The sequence below is a fragment of the Coregonus clupeaformis genome, chromosome 35 (genome assembly GCF_020615455.1).
Source record: "Coregonus clupeaformis isolate EN_2021a chromosome 35, ASM2061545v1, whole genome shotgun sequence".
NCBI classification, from domain to species: domain Eukaryota; kingdom Metazoa; phylum Chordata; class Actinopteri; order Salmoniformes; family Salmonidae; genus Coregonus; species Coregonus clupeaformis.
Genome location: NC_059226.1, coordinates 5,583,775 through 5,602,944, shown reverse-complemented (window position 1 = coordinate 5,602,944; position 19,170 = coordinate 5,583,775). Strand labels below are relative to the sequence as shown.

Below are 19,170 nucleotides of genomic sequence, written 5' to 3'. Positions count from 1 at the left end.
ACAACCACACGGCCGTGACGGTGTTTACAGAGGAAGCAAATGAAGGTAAACTAAACAATGTAATGAAATGGAATGATAATGTAGGCTATACCAACTGAGGGGAACTAACAGTAAATTGCCAGTTGAATATGTGTTGTTATTAGGCCTACTGACGGTCGATACTGATAGTGGCTAATATTTATGATAGAAATAGGAAACAGAGAAAGTTCGTGTAGCCTATAATTAAGACTGTCGAGAGTACCCATCCCTGCAAGTTAAAAGGCTGTACAATTACAATTCTACATAATGGCACAGTATTTCATAAACTTTACTGTGGGAATGTTGATATGCTTCAGTTTGCTGCCATATGACTGGTTTCACACTTGTTTCCAGCGATTATAAGGTAATACAATTCCCTTATCCAAAAGGATTACTTGTTTACCTAGCTCTTATCAATAGCTCTTATCAAGTTAGAAATTACAGTGCATGGAGAATGCTGTTATTTCTATCAGAAAAAAGAAAGTGGAATTATGAAGGAATTAAGTCAAGGTCAGACACACTATCTGTAGACACACCTCCGCCACACCTTCATTTCTTAGATCTCCATCCCGAACGAATAGCAGGTGAATAGCATGAATATGCAAAGAGAGAAAAGTGCATAAAAAGGGAATAACATTTATGCGCTCTTAACTCTGGTCGGAATCGGGGCCAAAGTGCTGAACAACAAGTCTAGGTGACAAGGCGGCAAGCAGCAGATACAGTGGGGAAAAAAGTATTTAGTCAGCCACCAATTGTGCAAGTTCTCCCACTTAAAAAGATGAGAGAGGACTGTAATTTTCATCATAGGTACACGTCAACTATGACAGACAAATTGAGATTTTTTTTCTCCAGATAATCACATTGTAGGATTTTTAATGAATTTATTTGCAAATTATGGTGGAAAATAAGTATTTGGTCAACTACAAACAAGCAAGATTTCTGGCTCTCACAGACCTGTAACTTCTTCTTTAAGAGGCTCCTCTGTCCTCCACTCGTTACCTGTATTAATGGCACCTGTTTGAACTTGTTATCAGTATAAAAGACACATGTCCACAACCTCAAACAGTCACACTCCAAACTCCACTATGGCCAAGACCAAAGAGCTGTCAAAGGACACCAGAAACAAAATTGTAGACCTGCACCAGGCTGGGAAGACTGAATCTGCAATAGGTAAGCAGCTTGGTTTGAAGAAATCAACTGTGGGAGCAATTATTAGGAAATGGAAGACATACAAGACCACTGATAATCTCCCTCGATCTGGGGCTCCACGCAAGATCTCACCCCATGGGGTCAAAATGATCACAAGAACGGTGAGCAAAAATCCCAGAACCACACGGGGGGACCTAGTGAATGACCTGCAGAGAGCTGGGACCAAAGTAACAAAGCCTACCATCAGTAACACATTACGCCGCCAGGGACTCAAATCCTGCAGTGCCAGACGTGTCCCCCTGCTTAAGCCAGTACATGTCCAGGCCCGTCTGAAGTTTGCTAGAGTGCATTTGGATGATCCAGAAGAGGATTGGGAGAATGTCATATGGTCAGATGGTAAAAACTCAACTCGTCGTGTTTGGAGGACAAAGAATGCTGAGTTGCATCCAAAGATCACCATACCTACTGTGAAGCATGGGGGTGGAAACATCATGCTTTGGGGCTGTTTTTTTGCAAAGGGACCAGGATGACTGATCCGTGTAAAGGAAAGAATGAATGGGGCCATGTATCGTGAGATTTTGAGTGAAAACCTCCTTCCATCAGCAAGGGCATTGAAGATGAAATGTGGCTGGGTCTTTCAGCATGACAATGATCCCAAACACACCGCCCGGGCAACGAAGGAGTGGCTTCGTAAGAAGCATTTCAAGGTCCTGGAGTGGCCTAGCCAGTCTCCAGATCTCAACCCCATAGAAAATCTTTGGAGGGAGTTGAAAGTCCGTGTTGCCCAGCGACAGCCCCAAAACATCACTGCTCTAGAGGAGATCTGCATGGAGGAATGGGCCAAAATACCAGCAACAGTGTGTGAAAACCTTGTGAAGACTTACAGAAAACGTTTGACCTGTGTCATTGCCAACAAAGGGTATATAACAAAGTATTGAGAAACTTTTGTTATTGACCAAATACTTATTTTCCACCATAATTTGCAAATAAATTCATTAAAAATCCTACAATGTGATTTTCTGGATTTTTTTTCTCATTTTGTCTGTCATAGTTGACGTGTACCTATGATGAAAATTACAGGCCTCTCTCATCTTTTTAAGTGGGAGAACTTGCACAATTGGTGGCTGACTAAATACTTTTTTTCCCCACTGTATATTATTTACTATTATTTGTTAAATTAACATTTATTCTTTGTTTTTCTCCACCATGATTTCAAAACAGAGATGCATAGCCTGGTGGACTTGACAGATAAAGCAGCACTGAATATCACATGATATTGTTGTCAGCTCTTTGGGGGTTTAAATGTTTTTATAAAAAGTGCTTCAATGAGAAACATTTTACAATATATAGAATATATGATTTGTTTCCCTCGTTTCTTATCTCTCTTTGTCTTGGTGATTGACAGGCGACAATGAGCACAAGCCCTACATCTCTGGCGATGCCGACCAACACATCGTCCCATTGGACGGCACGGAGGACTACCTGATCCTGGCCTGCGACGGCTTCTATGACACAGTCAGCCCCGACGAGGCAGTGCGTGTGGTCAGCGACCACCTGACAGAGAACAGCGGCGACAGCACCATGGTGGCCCACAAGCTGGTGGCCTCGGCCCGTGACGCCGGCTCCAGCGACAACATCTCAGTCATTGTGGTCTTCCTCAGAGACCTCCGCGCGCCCCCGCCGGGAGAGGAGGACAAAGAGGGGGAGGAGGGAAAGGACAAAGAAGTGGCGGAGGTGGAGGAGGAAGGTCAAGGAGAGATGGGCTGCCAGGACGGGGGCACCACAGATGTTGGGGGGAAGGGTCACTGTTTCCTGCAGCAGTGCTCAGCTCCAGCTGACCTGGGCTATGAAGACCGCACGGACTCGTTGACAGACAGAACCAGCCTAGGCCTGCTGGGGCCCATGCTGGGAGAGGATGGTCGGATCAGGCTCCCCCCTGCCTGCTCACACCCTCCCGCCTCCTTAGCCCTCACCCAGAACCTCATGCCTGCCGAGGGCCATGGGGCGGCCTGGTTGCCCTACCTAGAAGAGGGGCTCCAGGGCTCCAGGCACAAGCCCCAGCCTAAACCCTGTGTCCCCGCCTGCCAGGAGCCCAGCTCAGACGGACAATGGCCCCTGGCGGCCGCCCTGTTTGGGCACGCGGGCAGGCGCACCCGGAGGATGGAGTGCGTGAGCCCCAGGTGGGGGAGGGTGTCCTGGCGTTGGGGCCGAGCCCCCAGGGAGCTCCCCGGCCTGCTGCACTCCACCCGTAGTGTGCCCTACCCCCAGCGCTGCCCCGAGAGGAGGCCCGGGGTAGCCCTGCCCCACCTGCCCCACGACAGCAGAGTCTGATGATGTGACCTAATCTCCACTAGCTCCTCGCTCTCCTGACCCTTCCTCTATCTGACTACAGTCATTAATTCATTCATCCAGCCATCATAAATTCCTCATCCAGGATACTGGCACCACACCCTTACCGCCCCCGCCCACACCCCCTCTCCATCTGCACCTACCCCTCCCTATACCCTCACAGCCCCATTCAGGAGGCAATCTACCTACCCCACCCCATAGCCACACAGCCCCATTCAGGAGGCAATAACATTTCCTGCTCCTGGCCCGTATTGCAAACACACACTGTACTGTACTTTCCGATTCATAATGGAAAACACATTATCCGCCCACTCCATCTACATAGATGGGAGTACTTAATACAGGATTATAAGATTAGTGGTCACTTACCTGAATAAATCCAACATATATGGACTGATATGTGTTCCAAATGGGGGTACAATAGAGGATAATGGCATCTAGGAGGGATATTATTAAGAAATGATATTCTATTTATAATTTTGGGGATGACATCATCTAAGAGCAGACATTAGTCAGTCCTTGCCATGCCTGTCAAATTGAGTTAACGTTTACATACAACTAAACACGAGATGTGTTCTCATTGACAAGAAGTCCTTCCCAACAGGCTGGGTGTGAATAAGTGCCCTAGCAGGCGTTGTCAGACTTACTGGGCCAAGATAGTTCAGACAACTCAGCAGAACATGTTATGGGAATTTCAAGCCTCAGTCAACAGAGACCCTTCTAGGCTTCCCATTACAATATGGACCCATGTGTTTCATATCGCTTACAGGGGCTACTTAACCAACAACTATGCTGCTTTGTAATTTCACTAACAACAATAGAGCATAAGAATGATGAATGTCAAATACTTCATCTCTTGTTTGACAAATATAATAAATTAATCTTAATCTCACCATCCTTTCAAATGTGAATGTTTTTTCTATTGAAACTCCATAGAAGATGCTATATAGCAATGACTAGATTCTGTAAAATGTGCCTCCGTTCTTCTGGCCCAGACAACCATTGTTTAATATATATGAACGACAGTTCAGTTGGAAAAACTCACCATCTTTTCACCTTTAAGAAAACAGGAATTGTTTGTGCCATTCCTGACATTTTTAACTCTTACTAACACATTGTGCCATTTCCATAAATACAAAAATGTAAACACACCCCCTCCTGCCCTCCCCAATCCCACTGAGTTCCCAGGAGCAGGAGACAAGGACACATGGTATGAGTGGCCAAATCCCCTCACTAGCCCACAGTCACACAGAGAAATACCCCCAGCCAGTCAGTCAGTTCCCAGTCACTGTCATTGCTTACTGCTACCCTGAAACATCTAGCAGTTGGTCGCCTGGTGGCCTCCCCACTGAAGAACATGGTGGTCATTTACAGAAGGCCATTTGGACAGTCATCATGAAGCAGCCCCAGAGAGTAGATGTATTCCAGTTGTAGAATGTACATGGAGCCCTCCCGGGACCTTCATAGACGGGCCAGTAGGACTGAGACAGTAGTGGGGTTTTGGACTGTGGATGTAAGACAACCATTTCTGGATGCAGTACACCTGGAGGACACACTATTCTGGAGGTGTTTGTTGATCGTGGGATAGGAAATAATGTACATGTATACTTTAGCAGCTATCCACCGTATCCTCGCGAATCTGAGCATTCTATCCTGGTGTTCCACTCTGAGAGAGCAGGATGTGGATCAGCACACCGACTCTTGGGCAAAAATATGTCCATGCTTCTGTATCTTTCCCTTTGCGTAAGCAACACCTGCATTTTGACTCTTGGAACAGCGGACCACACCAATTGCTATTTTCTGACCAATTATGAAAGACAACCATAAAGTCGAATATATAAGGGTAGTTATCAAATGCCCAGAGTCCCCCCAACGTCATCCCCAGCCCCACCCCCACCCACATCACCTGCTTTTTTAAAGCTTTCTGCTTCTTTTTGAGAGCAAAAAAAGCGCACATCTTTCCAATCCTAAATGTTCCTCGCACGGGGCACCAATTGCTTATTGGAATTTATCGTAAATTCACATATGAATGTGTGCAGGCGTACGTGTGTGGGTGTGTGTATACGTGTTGAGGGTATTCATGTGGTCTGTCTTATAAGTCTACTATTTAAAATCACCACTGTAAGGTCAGCAGGATGGCGGCACAATATTCTGTGTTGATATCAAGCCTCACAGCCCCCAGGACTGTAATGTACTTTTCATGTGACACCTTTGGAAGTAGAGGTGTACTTTAGCAGTGCTTGAGTGACAAGGGAACATGGGAATTCAAATGGTGGGCCACATTTCAAAAGCTCAACAAGGACCATCCACTGAAATGTCAAAATGGTCCCCCACCTCGCAGTCCTCTATAGCTGCAGTTGTTTATAAGACGCTGAACTTTCAAGCCATAAACAGAAAAGTGTATGCTATAATTCCCCAGCTAAACTTGCTTGCTCACATATCCCATAGTTCCTCTCTCTCTCACCCACTTCTGCGGTATGACCCTTCCTTTTTACCCCATCATGCCTATATGACCCTTCCCTTTTAACCCCCATGCCATTATGACCCTTCCCCAGCCGATAGAAACAGACCAGGTAGTTCAGGTCTGTTCCCCTCTCTCCCCTTCTTTTTCCTATGCCACTCCATTGCTTTCCATGACTCTGCACTGTGTGTCCATGTACACAAAATGCTTTGTTCCTGTAAGCAATAATGAATCTTTATGAGTCGCGCGTGGAAAGGCTTTTGTTCAGAGGGTTTGTCTTCACAGAGCAAGGCAGAGTGAGCTAGAGCCAGATCAAACTAACAACAGCCACCCTCCTAAACTCTTACCAGTGCTCACATTCACATTGATGGGCACACACAACTTTACTTCTGCTCGATGGTAGTATGGGACACAATCTATGATGTACCCCTTGGACAGTTGTCAGTGTATATAAAACACTACCACGTTTGACGGCCATATTGAATTAGTCTCAAAGAGAAAAACTACAAAGTGTCTCTATGCTTGGCCAGCCTCCTGTGACAGGGTGGTTCAAACTCTGTCCTCCAGACTTCCCTGAAGACAAACCCATGACCAGCTCTTCCCCAACATGCAGGTCAGGTAAACCAGTAAAAAGTTTCAGTATCTCTATCTTCTGTGTTGTTCTCGTAGTATACAAATGTGTATCTTAACGGTGACTATTATCATGTATAAAGATTAGACCAAGTATTTTGCCTAAAGGGTTTTATTTGACCTCTTCTACAACCGGATGGATTTTAATTAGGCGTACTGAATGTTCCCAAACAGTTTTGGGGGTGTTACTCTCACTATTGGCGTGTGTGTAGGCCCATGTGGCAGCTGCCCTCAGGTGTGTGCTGTGGCTCCACCGGCTCCACCTAGAGATCGAGAGGATTGAATTAGTGTAGCTTCAGCCTCCACCTGTCAAGCCCTGGCAATAGAACAGCCATATTTAATTAACTACCCAAGATGCTTTTTAATCAAGCCCTCCAACTGTCCTGTGGTGATATGCACATATGCGCATGTAAAGTTGAAGTCGTAAGTTTACATACACCTTAGCCAAATACATTTAAACTCAGTTTTTCACAATTCCTGACATTTAATCCTAGTAACAATTCCCTGTCTTAGGTCAGTTAGGATCACCACTTTATTTTAAGAATGTGAAATGTCAGAATAATAGTAGAGAGAATTATTTATTTCAGCTTTGATTTATTTCATCACATTCCCAGTGGGTCAGAAGTTTACATACACTCAATTTGTATTTGGTAGCATTGCCTTTAAATTGTTTAACTTGGGTCAAACGTTTCGGGTAGCCTTCCACAAGCTTCCCACAATAAGTTGGGTGAATTTTGGCCCATTCCTCCTGACAGAGCTGGTGAAACTGAGTCAGGTTTGTAGGCCTCCTTGCTCGCACACACTTTTTCAGTTCTGTCCACAAATGTTCTATAGGATTGAGGTCAGGGTCCATTTGGAAGATTCATTTGCGACCAAGCTTTAACTTCCTGACTGATGTCTTGAGATGTTGCTTCAATATATCCATATAATTTTCCTTCCTCGTGATGCCATCTATTTTGTGAAGTGTACCAGTCCCTCCTGCAGCAAAGCACCCCCACAGCATGATGCTGCCACCCCCGTGCTTCACGGTTGGGATGGTGTTCTTCGGCTTGCAAGCGTACCCCTTTTTCCTCCAAACATAACGATGGCCATTATGGCCAAACAGTTCTATTTTTGTATCATCAGACCAGAGGACATTTCTCCAAAAAGTACGATCTTTGTCCCCATGTGCAGTTGCAAATCGTAGTCTGGCTTATTTATGGCGGTTTTGGAGTAGTGGCTTCTTCCTTGCTGAGCGGCCTTTCAGTTTATGTCGATATAGGACTCGTTTTACTGTGGATATAGATACTTTTGTACCGGTTTCCTCCAGCATCTTCACAAGGTCCTTTGCTGTTGTTCTGGGATTGATTTGCACTTTTCGCACCAAAGTACGTTCATCTCTAGGAGACAGAACGCATCTCCTTCCTGAGCGGTATGACGGCTGCATGGTCCCATGGTGTTTATACTTGCGTACTATTGTTTGTACAGATGAACGTGGTACCTTCAGGTGTTTGGAAATTGCTCCCAATGATGAACCAGACTTGTGGAGGTCTACAATTTTTTTTCTGAGGTCTTGGCTGATTTCTTTTGATTTTCCCATGATGTCAAGCAAAGAGGCACTGAGTTTGAAGGTAGGCCTTGAAATACATCCACAGGTACACCTCCAATTGACTCAAATGATGTAAATTAGCCTATCAGAAGCTTCTAAAGCCATGACATCATTTTCTGGAATTTTCCAAGCTGTTTAAAGGCACAGTCAACTTAGTAAACTTCTGACCCACTGGAATTGTGATACAGCGAATTATAAGTGAAATAATCTGTCTGTAAACAATTGTTGTAAAAATTACTTGTGTCATGCACAAAGTAGATGTCCTAACCGACTTGCCAAAACTATAGTTTGTTAACAAGAAATGTGTGGAGTGGTTGAAAAACGAGATTTAATGACTCCAACCTAAGTGTATGTAAACCTCTGACTTCAACTGTATGTACATGATGGCCAGTATTCACAGTTAAAGGAAAACTCCACCCAAAAACTATATTTTGGTATTTGTTTCATTAGTCTATTACTGATATAGTCCCACAATGTTTTGCATGTCAGCAATCAAGTTTTCAAGATATGTAACTTTCAAAATACAGAAATATGGCCCATATGATGGAAAGTTGCATATCTTGAAAACTTGATGAAATCCAATTTAATTGGTCACATACACACATTTAGCAGATGTTATTGCGGGTGTAGCGAAATGCTTGTGATTGCTGACATGCAACAAATACCAAAATATAGTTTTTGGGTGGAGTTTTCCTTTAAGGCAATGCCAACACCCTGTAAAGTGCATCAAGCATTCTTAAGATAGAGAATACAGATGGCAAGCTACAGCGTTTTGATCTAATATACTAGAAAAGGAAGAGGGCATTCCCTTGTTAACATTCAAGCAGAGAAACGGAAACATTGCTATGTTTTTATTTCACCCTCCAGGTGGAATTAATGGTGTGCAGTCAGATGTCCATTTCTCTGTTCTCTGGCATCATAAAACATTAATCATCATTACTTATTAATGTATACCTTTTTCTTTTTTAAAGCATTCTACGTCAAGAACACTTCACAAATCCCAACTGAATTTCGGAAACATCTTTTCAGACTTAGTAAGTAAAAAGTTTGTGCTCCACATAGCACATATGGTATGGTACACTATTTACAGACGGAAATGCTGTGCAGTACCTGCTTACACCTTGACCAAAGCGGTGCCGCTGTTGATTTTGTCTATCCCCACCAGACGCGTTCATGACACGCAGGTTAAAATACCAAAACCAACTGTGAACCAACTATATGAATTTGAGGACAGGTCGAAACACACATGAAACATTCATGGACATTTAACTAGCTTGCTGTTGCAAGCTAATATGTCCTGGGGATAAACATTAGGTTGTTATTTTGCCTGAAATGCATATGGTCCTTTTTTGGCTGGATCTTTGTAGAATTTTGACCCATTTTGAGTCATACAAAATTGTGTGTTCTCTACAATGACAATCAATCCACAGATAAAAGGCTAAACCTAGTTAGTTTTTAGTTAGTTTTCTTTGAATAACCTCTCCTCGTTCATCTTCATCTCGTTCACCCATGTGTGTTAGTATGCTTGTGAAAACTGGTGTGTAGATGGGCGAGGCAGGACTTGCAGCGTGTCAAGCGTCTGAAATAGAAACAAGTTTTAGCGCCTGGCCACGCAGACGCCCGTTGACACGCGCAAGCAGTTTGGATGAAATTATTGAATAACATGTATGTGTACATTTATTTTGCAATGCTCGCGCACGCAACGTCTCCGGTCTAGTCAGCATGTTAGTCTATATTTTTACATGATGTAGCAACACCACAGCTGAGCTTTTGCTCATGATTGTATGAAGGCAGTATTTTTTTTGCTGCAGGCCACGTCATGTCAGGCAAAAACGGAATTCTGAAAGATTAAAATTTAGACCATTGTGCCGGTATGTATGTAAAGGTTTAAGGCACACTCAAGTAATGAGTAATGTTGTTCATCAGCTTGAGGACACTCACACACTACTTAATTACTATGCGGTTTAGCGTCTGACATAACAGATGAGTGTGCGTTAATATACTAGGGTTCACAGAAAATTGTGTTCCAAATGTAATCAAGAGGCAACCCCACAGGAAAAGGCAGGGCTTTAATCGATGAGTCACATTAGTGATCAATTAAAGGACATTTAGGGCATCAAAGACCGAATAGCCCCATTTTCTCATTTAGGAGAGTGCTTTCAAATAAGGGTGGAAGATGTACAGTGTTGCGAGAGGGTCATTAATCGAAGGCTGTAATAGGGACCACTTCAATGGAGTCTGGCGTGACACAAAACACTGACAGTCAGAGCTGCTCGGTTTGGCAGTCCTCGACAGACTCCTGTCGCTATAAAAAGACTAATCAGCTTCAACACTTAATCTGGATTTATTCAAACCGTCGTTCTAGTTGGGTGAAAGCAATGGGTGATGAAATTCAGGGGGAAGGGAGAGAGGGATTACAATAAATAAATTTTGAGAGGAAGAGCTGAGAGGCGCTTCCTGAACATAACCTTAGCAGATAAAAACTGTTGTAACATGATGGTAAGAGACCTTACAGTGTACATTATGACCTGTAAATGATGTGGCCTTAATTGTGACAAAGATTGAAGAAAAGACTTCACACTAACCAAACTATACACTGGTTTAATCTGCCTAGAAAGCTGTTAAAATCCATCAGCAGTTCGAAACAACTTATTAATGAGGACTGGAGAATCAATTAAAACTAATGTGAGCTTTTAACCAAGAAAAAGTGTGTGGAGGTGGAGCATTAGTGATGGAACTTAATGGCATTACATATTAAATGAATCATAAAGCTTAAAGTAGTGTCTTCACACGTTACATCTCAGTTGGTAATGTGAATAGATATACTTGAATCATGCCAATTCCTATGGGGCTTTCTGAGCTGCAGACTAATATGCAACATGTCCTCCTCTCCAACCCTCCTAAATGAAGCCCTGCTTCCTGGCATGGTGGCCCTCTGAAAGAGGGGAGTGTTGGTGGGGACCGGATGCAAGCAGGACATGGCCAGTGCCAACGTTCACTCACCCAAGTAATCTCTGCTGAGCTCTTGCCGCGCCAACCTGGCAGACTGAGCCCCCACCCCCTTCCAGACCAGACCAGACACGTTTATTTGTATAGCTCTTTTCAATACAAGTAACAAAGTGCTTCACATCATAGAATAATAAAATAAAAGTACTAACAAAGAAACAAAGACAAGATGGCTAATTAAAATCATACATTGAAATACACATTAAAAGGTATGGTATTTGGTATTGGTATTTTATTAGGATGCCCATTAGCTGTTGTGAAAGCAGCAGCTACTCTTCCTGGGGTCCACACAAAACATGACAAAATACAGTACATTAATATACAAGAACAGCTCAAGGACAGAACTACATACATTTAAAAACAGCACACATAGCCTACATATCAATACATACACACAAAATATATACAGTGGCTTGCGAAAGTATTCACACCCTTGGCATTTTTCCTATTTTGTTGCCTTACAACCTGGAATTAAAATGGATTTTTGGGGGGTTTGTATCATTTGATTTACACAACATGCCTACCACTTTGAAGATGCAAAATATTTGTTATTGTGAAACAAACAAGAAATAAGACAAAAAAACAGAAAACTTCAGCGTGCATACCTATTCACCCGCCCAAAGTCAATACTTTGTAGAGCCACATTTTGCAGCAATTACAGCTGAAAGTCTCTTGGGTTATGTCTCTATAAGCTTGGCACATCTAGCCACTGGGATTTTTGCCCATTCTTCAAGGCAAAACTGCTCCAGCTCCTTCAAGTTGGATGGATTCCACTGGTGTACAGCAATCTTTAAGTCATACCACAGATTCTCAATTGGATTGAGGTCTAGGCTTTGACTAGGCCATTCCAAGACATTTAAATGTTTCCCCTTAAACCACTCAAGTATTGCTTTAGCAGTATGCTTATGGTCATTGTCCTGCTGGAAGGTGAACCTCCGTCCCAGTCTCAAATCTCTGGAAGAAAAACAAGTTTCCCTCAAGAATTTCCCTGTATTTAGCGCCATCCATCATTCCATCAATTCTGACCAGTTTCCCAGTCCCTGCCGATGAAAACATCCCCACAGCATGATGGTGTTCTCGGGGTGATGAGAGGTGTTGGGTTTGCGCCAGACATAGCGTTTTCCTTGATGGCCAAAAAGCTAAATTTTAGTCTCATCTGACCATTGTACCTTCTTGCATATGTTTGGGAAGTCTCCCACATGCCTTTTGGCAAACACCAAACATGTTTGCTTATTTTTTTCTTTAAGCAATGGCTTTTTTCTGGCCACTCTTCCGTAAAGCCCAACTCTGTGGAGTGTATGGCTTAAAGTGGTCCTATGGACAGATACTCCAATCTTCGCTGTGGAGCTTTGCAGCTCCTTCAGGGTTATCTTTGGTCTCTTTGTTGCCTCTCTGATTAATGCCCTCCTTGCCTGGTCCGTGAGTTTTGGTGGGCGGGCCTCTCTTGGCATATTCTTTCCATTTTTTAATAATGGATTTAATGGTGCTCCGTGGGATGTTCAAAGTTTCTGATATTTTTTTATAACCCAACCGTGATCTGTACTTCTCCACAACTTTGTCCCTGACCTCCTTGGTCTTCATGGTGCCCCTTGCTTAGTGGTGTTGCAGACTCTGGGGCCTTTCAGAACAGGTGTATATATACTGAGATCATGTGACAGATCATGTGACATTTAGATTGCACACAGGTGGACTTTATTTAACTAATTATGTGACTTCTGAAGGTAATTGGTTGCACCAGATCTTATTTAGGGGCTTCGTAGCAAAAGGGGTGAATACATATGCACGCACCACTTTTCCGTTATTCATTTTTTAGAATTTTTTGAAACAAGTTATTTTTTTAATTTCACTTCACCAATTTGGACTATTTTGTGTATGTCCATTACATGAAATCCACATAACAATCCATTTAAATTACAGGTTGTAATGCAACAAAATAGGAAAAACGCCAAGGGGGATGAATACTTTTGCAAGGCACTGTAGACTATCAAGTATTTCACACATATTATTTAGATACTGACTGTTAGCACTTGGTGGCCTATAGCAACACCCCAAAGAATAGGCTTTAGATGAGGCAGTTGAACCTGCAACCACAGCACTTCAATAACACTTTACATGAGATCTTCTCTAAGCATCACAGAGATACGGCTCTGAATATACATAGCAACACCTCCCCCATAAGCATTCCTGTCTCTTCTATAGATGTTATATCCTTGTATTGCTACTGCTGTATCATCAAAGGAATGATCTAAGCTAGTCTCAGAAATGGCTAACATATGAACGTTCGTTATGATATTAGCAAGTTATTGATTTCATGAACCTTATTTCCAAGGCTACATACAGTGGGGAGAACAAGTATTTGATACACTGCCGATTTTGCAGGTTTTCCTACTTACAAAGCATGTAGAGGTCTGTAATTTTTATCATAGGGACACTTCAACTGTGAGAGACGGAATCTAAAACAAAAATCCAGAATTTCACATTGTATGATTTTTAAGTAAAAATTTGCATTTTATTGCATGACATAAGTATTTGATCACCTACCAACCAGTAAGAATTCCGGCTCTCACAGACCTGTTAGTTTTTCTTTAAGAAGCCCTCCTGTTCTCCACTCATTACCTGTATTAACTGCACCTGTTTGAACTTGTTACCTGTATAAAAGACACCTGTCCACACACTCAAACAGACTCCAACCTCTCCACAATGGCCAAGACCAGAGAGCTGTGTAAGGACATCAGGGATAAAATTGTAGACCTGCACAAGGCTGGGATGGGCTACAGGACAATAGGCAAGCAGCTTGGTGAGAAGGCAACAACTGTTGATGCAATTATTAGAAAATGGAAGAAGTTCAAGATGACGGTCAATCACCCTCGGTCTGGGGCTCCAATGATCATGAGGAAGGTGAGGGATCAGCCCAGAACTACACAGCAGGACCTGGTCAATGACCTGAAGAGAGCTGGGACCACAGTCTCAAAGAAAACCATTAGTAACACACTACGCCGTCATGGATTAAAATCCTGCAGCGCACGCAAGGTCCCCCTGCTCAAGCCAGCGCATGTCCAGGCCCGTCTGAAGTTTGCCAATGACCATCTGGATGATCCAGAGGAGGAATGGGAGAAGGTCATGTGGTCTGATGAGCTTTTTGGTCTAAACTCCACTCGCCGTGTTTGGAGGAAGAAGAAGGATGAGTACAACCCCAAGAACACCATCCCAACCGTGAAGCATGGAGGTGGAAACATCATTCTTTGGGGATGCTTTTCTGCAAAGGGGACAGGACGACTGCACCGTATTGAGGGGAGGATGGATGGGGCCATGTATCGCGAGATCTTGGCCAACAACCTCCTTCCCTCAGTAAGAGCATTGAAGATGGGTCGTGGCTGGGTCTTCCAGCATGACAACGACCGAAACACACAGCCAGGGCAACTAAGGAGTGGCTCCGTAAGAAGCATCTCAAGGTCCTGGAGTGGCCTAGCCAGTCTCCAGACCTGAACCCAATAGAAAATATTTGGAGGGAGCTGAAAGTCCGTATTGCCCAGCGACAGCCCCGAAACCTGAAGGATCTGGAGAAGGTCTGTATGGAGGAGTGGGCCAAAATCCCTGCTGCAGTGTGTGCAAACCTGGTCAAGACCTACATGAAACGTATGATCTCTGTAATTGCAAACAAAGGATTCTGTACCAAATATTAAGTTCTGCTTTTCTGATGTATCAAATACTTATGTCATGCAATAAAATGCAAATGAATTACTTAAAAATCATACAATGTGATTTTCTGGGACAGTCTCTCACAGTTTAAGTGTACCTATGATAAAAATTACAGACCTCTACATGCTTTGTAAGTAGGAAAACCTGCAAAATCGGCAGTGTATCAAATACTTGTTCTCCCCACTGTATATGGGCTATTTTCAGCCTTTTCCTGGGTAGCTTCTCAGAGATAGACATATGGAAAAGAACAAACAAAGCAAGATAAAAAAACTAAAAACATTCAGCAGTCCATTAATCAGTTGGTGTGTGTAAGTGTGTGTGTGCTGCAGGGTTGAAACTACAAACCCATAGGCTTGTCGCTCTGATCCCTTCCATGCTTTTGGGAGGGAGGGTGGACAATGAGTCTGTTATAGGGGATGTAAGCAATGGCAGCTTTCATGGCTGGGATAAGTTCTTTCCTCTTCTGGTGCACAGCTTCAGGATAGTCCACGTTGAGGAAGATATACGTTCCTCTCAAGTTCTTGGCTCTTTCCAGAACAGCTACCTTGTCCTTGAACCTCAGGAACTTGACTACTATCAGCCTGGGCCTGTCACCTGGGCCAGTGGTGGGTTTTACAGTCCTGTGGGCGCGCTCCACCTCAATCTTCCTGTGGTCCATCTTCAGTTTCTCCGAAAACATTTCCCTCACTTTTTCCTCAGACTCCGTCCAGGTCTCATGTGGAGATTCTGCATTTCCATCCACAACAATGTTGTCCCTCGAGATAATCTGATTTATCCATCATTGTTATCATGGATTCACATACAGGACTAAATGTCCTCAATGACATACAGAATGTTGTCATCTTGCCGTTTTCCTATTTAAACTCATCGAGCTGACCCTGGGAGAACTGCAAGCTGTTCTTCAGGTCCTGGACCTTTCTGGTCAGGCCGTCCATTATTTTATTAGTTGACTCTACCAGTATTTTGGACACAACACTTGAAGCTATTTTCATGTTGGTTGTAGAACTATTTTTGTTCGTTTAAAAGATCCTTCACCTGTGATAGAGAGACACCACTGTCCTCAACTGTACTCCCACCGTTCTTTGGTCTTTGTCATGATAGCAACGTAGGTTACGCTGTTACTCCTCACAGTTCCAGACAGGGCAGGTCACAGGGAAGATGGAAACAGCAACAAACAGCAGTGACCTAGACAGTCACAAGCCCGGGACAACCCGTGGTCCCAGCCACAAGGACTAACTGCGTCGCGGGCTGCGTTCAAGCCCTCAAGGAAACCCCGCTAGCTTGATAGGCAGCTAGGCTAGCTGCTATGCCAAGCAGCTCATCAGAGCCCTTGGTCGGCAGGATCCCTGGACCAATAGCAGCAGTCCCAGAAACTGATGCCAACCGCATCGCGGGATCCAAACTCAAAAAAGGTAGCTAACTGGAAAGAGCTGCAGCGTTTTGAACTGTGAATCAAGTAATTTCTGACTGAGGCAGGTAGGTATAGAAAGAGTTACAGTAATCCAGGCATGAGGAAATAAAAGCATGTATATGTTTCTCCAGATCAGTAACTGAGATAAGACTTGACTTTAGCTATATTTCTTAGATTATAAAAACAGGACTGGACAACCTTTTTTTACATGCAGCTCAAGGTTTAGGTCAGGGTCAAAGAAGACAGCAAGGTTTCTGCCTGTAGGCTTTACATTTGTGGACAAATGACCAAGGTTATCGATCATCTGAGTTCTAGCCAGGTGGGGGTCAAATACAACCTCAGATGTTTTATCATTGAGGTGGAGAAAATTGTCAGACATCCAACATTTTATGTCAGCAAGACACTTGTGAAGGGTAGCTATACTAGCTTGGTCACTGTCTGATTGGTAAATAGAGCTTCATGTCATCCGCATAGCAGTGAAACTGAATGTTATGATTGCAGATGTCACCAAGGGGAAGAATATACAGGGAAAAAAGGATGGGGCCCAGAATTGACCCGAGGTACACCGTAGGGCCCGATTCAGACTTCACGCCTTTTGTATGCATGTCTTTCCTATGCAATTCTCAGTAGTTGGTATTCAGACTTACCTTATGCAGGTGTGGTTCCCTTGCGCACACTTAATACATTTAATTCAAACACTGAAAAGCCTCCCACTTGCTGGCCAAGAGATTTTCTAGTGGAGTTTTCATTCAATAGGGTTTTCAGTATATTTATCTAAAGCCATCCCTTTAAATTTGGTGTACCTTTCATTTATATTTTCTCGACAGACTCACTACAATATTTTGAGAAAAGGGTTCAGAATATAAGGGATCAATTAAAGAAAGCCATGTATTGTAAATACACCCATGTTAGTCTCCCTTTCAGCACCAATTGGTAGATTTAAAAATACTCTGTTGTAGTACATTATTTAGGGTTAGGAAAGTATATATGAATAATAAAAAAAAAAAACAGGTTTGGAGAGCCTTTACGCATGAAATATATTGGTGAATCAAAAATACAGTGGTTTGATTCATCCTGAAAGTTGCCATATTCATTGGTTCAATATTGGAGGAGAGAAAAGCGTACAATATGGCTTGAACACTAGTCCTATAAATCTACACTAATAATCCTCACTAATCATGAACTGTGATGACAACTGTCCAGTCGTCAGGTAACCGTGCGCCAGGCTCAAGACTTAAACTGCTATGTATGGTCTGCGTTTCATATAGGTTACATGTCCCATATTATTGCACTTGTAATACGTTAGCCTAATGATCCACTATTGCTAGCGATCCTCAGGAACATGGAGGAAAGAAAGGTCAACTAACAATGGAATGGAATGATGCAAAATGTAAGGAAACTAACACTAAAGTGACAGTTGTAAATGTATGTAGGGTATAACTGACGGTGGCTACCGATAGTGCAGTGTTAATTTTGGCACTATTTTTATTTGTTTAGTGTAGTCTTAGTAATTTTGACTAAAATATAATTAAGGCGTAGTCACATTTTAGTCTAGTTATTGTCAAAATGACGAAAACAGTGGGCCATTTTAGTCACATGACATTTGTATTGCCTCATTAACCTACAGTACATTCGGAAAGTATTCAGACCTTCACTTTTCCCACATTTTGTTAAGTTACAGCCTTATTCTAAAATAGATTAAATAGTTTTTTTTCCCATCAATCTACACACAATACCCCATAACGACAAAGCAAAAACAGGTTTTTAGAATTTTTTGCAAATGTATTAAAAATAAGAAACTGAAATATAACATTTACATAAGTGTTCACACCCTTTACTCAGTACTTTGTTGAAACACCTTTGGTAGCGATTACAGCCTCGAGTCTTCTTGGGTATGATGCTACAAGCTTGGCACACCTGTATTTGGGAAGTTTCTCCCATTCTTCTCTGCAGATCCTCTCAAGCTCTGTCAGGTTGGATGGGGAGTGTCACAGCACAGCTATTTTCAGGTCTCTCCAGAGATGTTTGATCGGGTTCAAGTCCGGGCTCTGGGTGGGCCACCCAAGGACATTCAGAGACTTGTCCCGAAGCCACTCCTGCGTTGTCTTGGCTGTGTGCTTAGGGTCGTTGTCCTGTTGGAAGGTGAACCTTCGCCCCAGTCTGAGGTCCTGAGCAGGTTTTCATCAAGGATCTCTCTGTACTTTGCTTTGTTCATCTTTCCCTCGATCCTGACTAGTCTCCCTGCTGCTGAAAAACATCTCCACAGCATGATGCTGCCACCACCATGCTTCACCGTAGGGATGGTGCCAGGTTTCCTCCAGACGTGACGCTTGGCATTCAGGCCAAAGAGTTCAATCTTGGTTTCATCAGACCAGAGAATCTGGTTTCTCATGGTCTGAGAGTCCTTTAGGTGTCTTTTAGTGAGGAGTGGCTTCCGTCTGGCCACTCCACCATAAAGGCCTGATTGGTGGAGTGCTGCAGAGATGGTTGTCCTTCTGCAAGGTTCTCCCATCTCCTCAGAGGAATAGTGACCATCGGGTTTTTGGTCACCTCCCTGATCAAGGCCCTTCTCCCCTGATTGCTCAGTTTGGCCGGGCAGCCAGCTCTAGGAAGAGTCTTGGTGGTTCAAAACTTGTTCCATTTAAGAATGATGGAGGCCACTGTGCTCTTGGGGACCTTCAATGCTGCAGAAATGTTTTGGTACCCTTCCCCAGATCTGTGCCTCAATCCTGTCTCGGAGCTCTACGGACAATTCCTTCAACCTCATGGCTTGTTTTTTGCTCTGACATGCACTGTCAACTGTGAGACCTTATATAGACAGGTGTGTGCCTTTCCAAATGATGTCCAATCAATTGAATT

General features: G+C 43.3%; 1 protein-coding gene across 1 annotated transcript in view; it reads left to right on the top strand.

Moving 5' to 3' along the window:
* Window positions 1-6,703, top strand: part of LOC121550459 (protein phosphatase 1E) — a 65,802-nt gene extending 59,099 nt beyond the window's left edge. Inside the window, exon 7 of the mRNA XM_041862728.2 lies at window positions 2,573-6,703. Coding sequence (XP_041718662.2) covers window positions 2,573-3,498 — 926 coding nt within the window. The 3' untranslated portion in view covers window positions 3,499-6,703. The remainder of the gene's footprint in view (window positions 1-2,572) is intronic.
* Window positions 6,704-19,170: the final 12,467 nt, after the last annotated feature.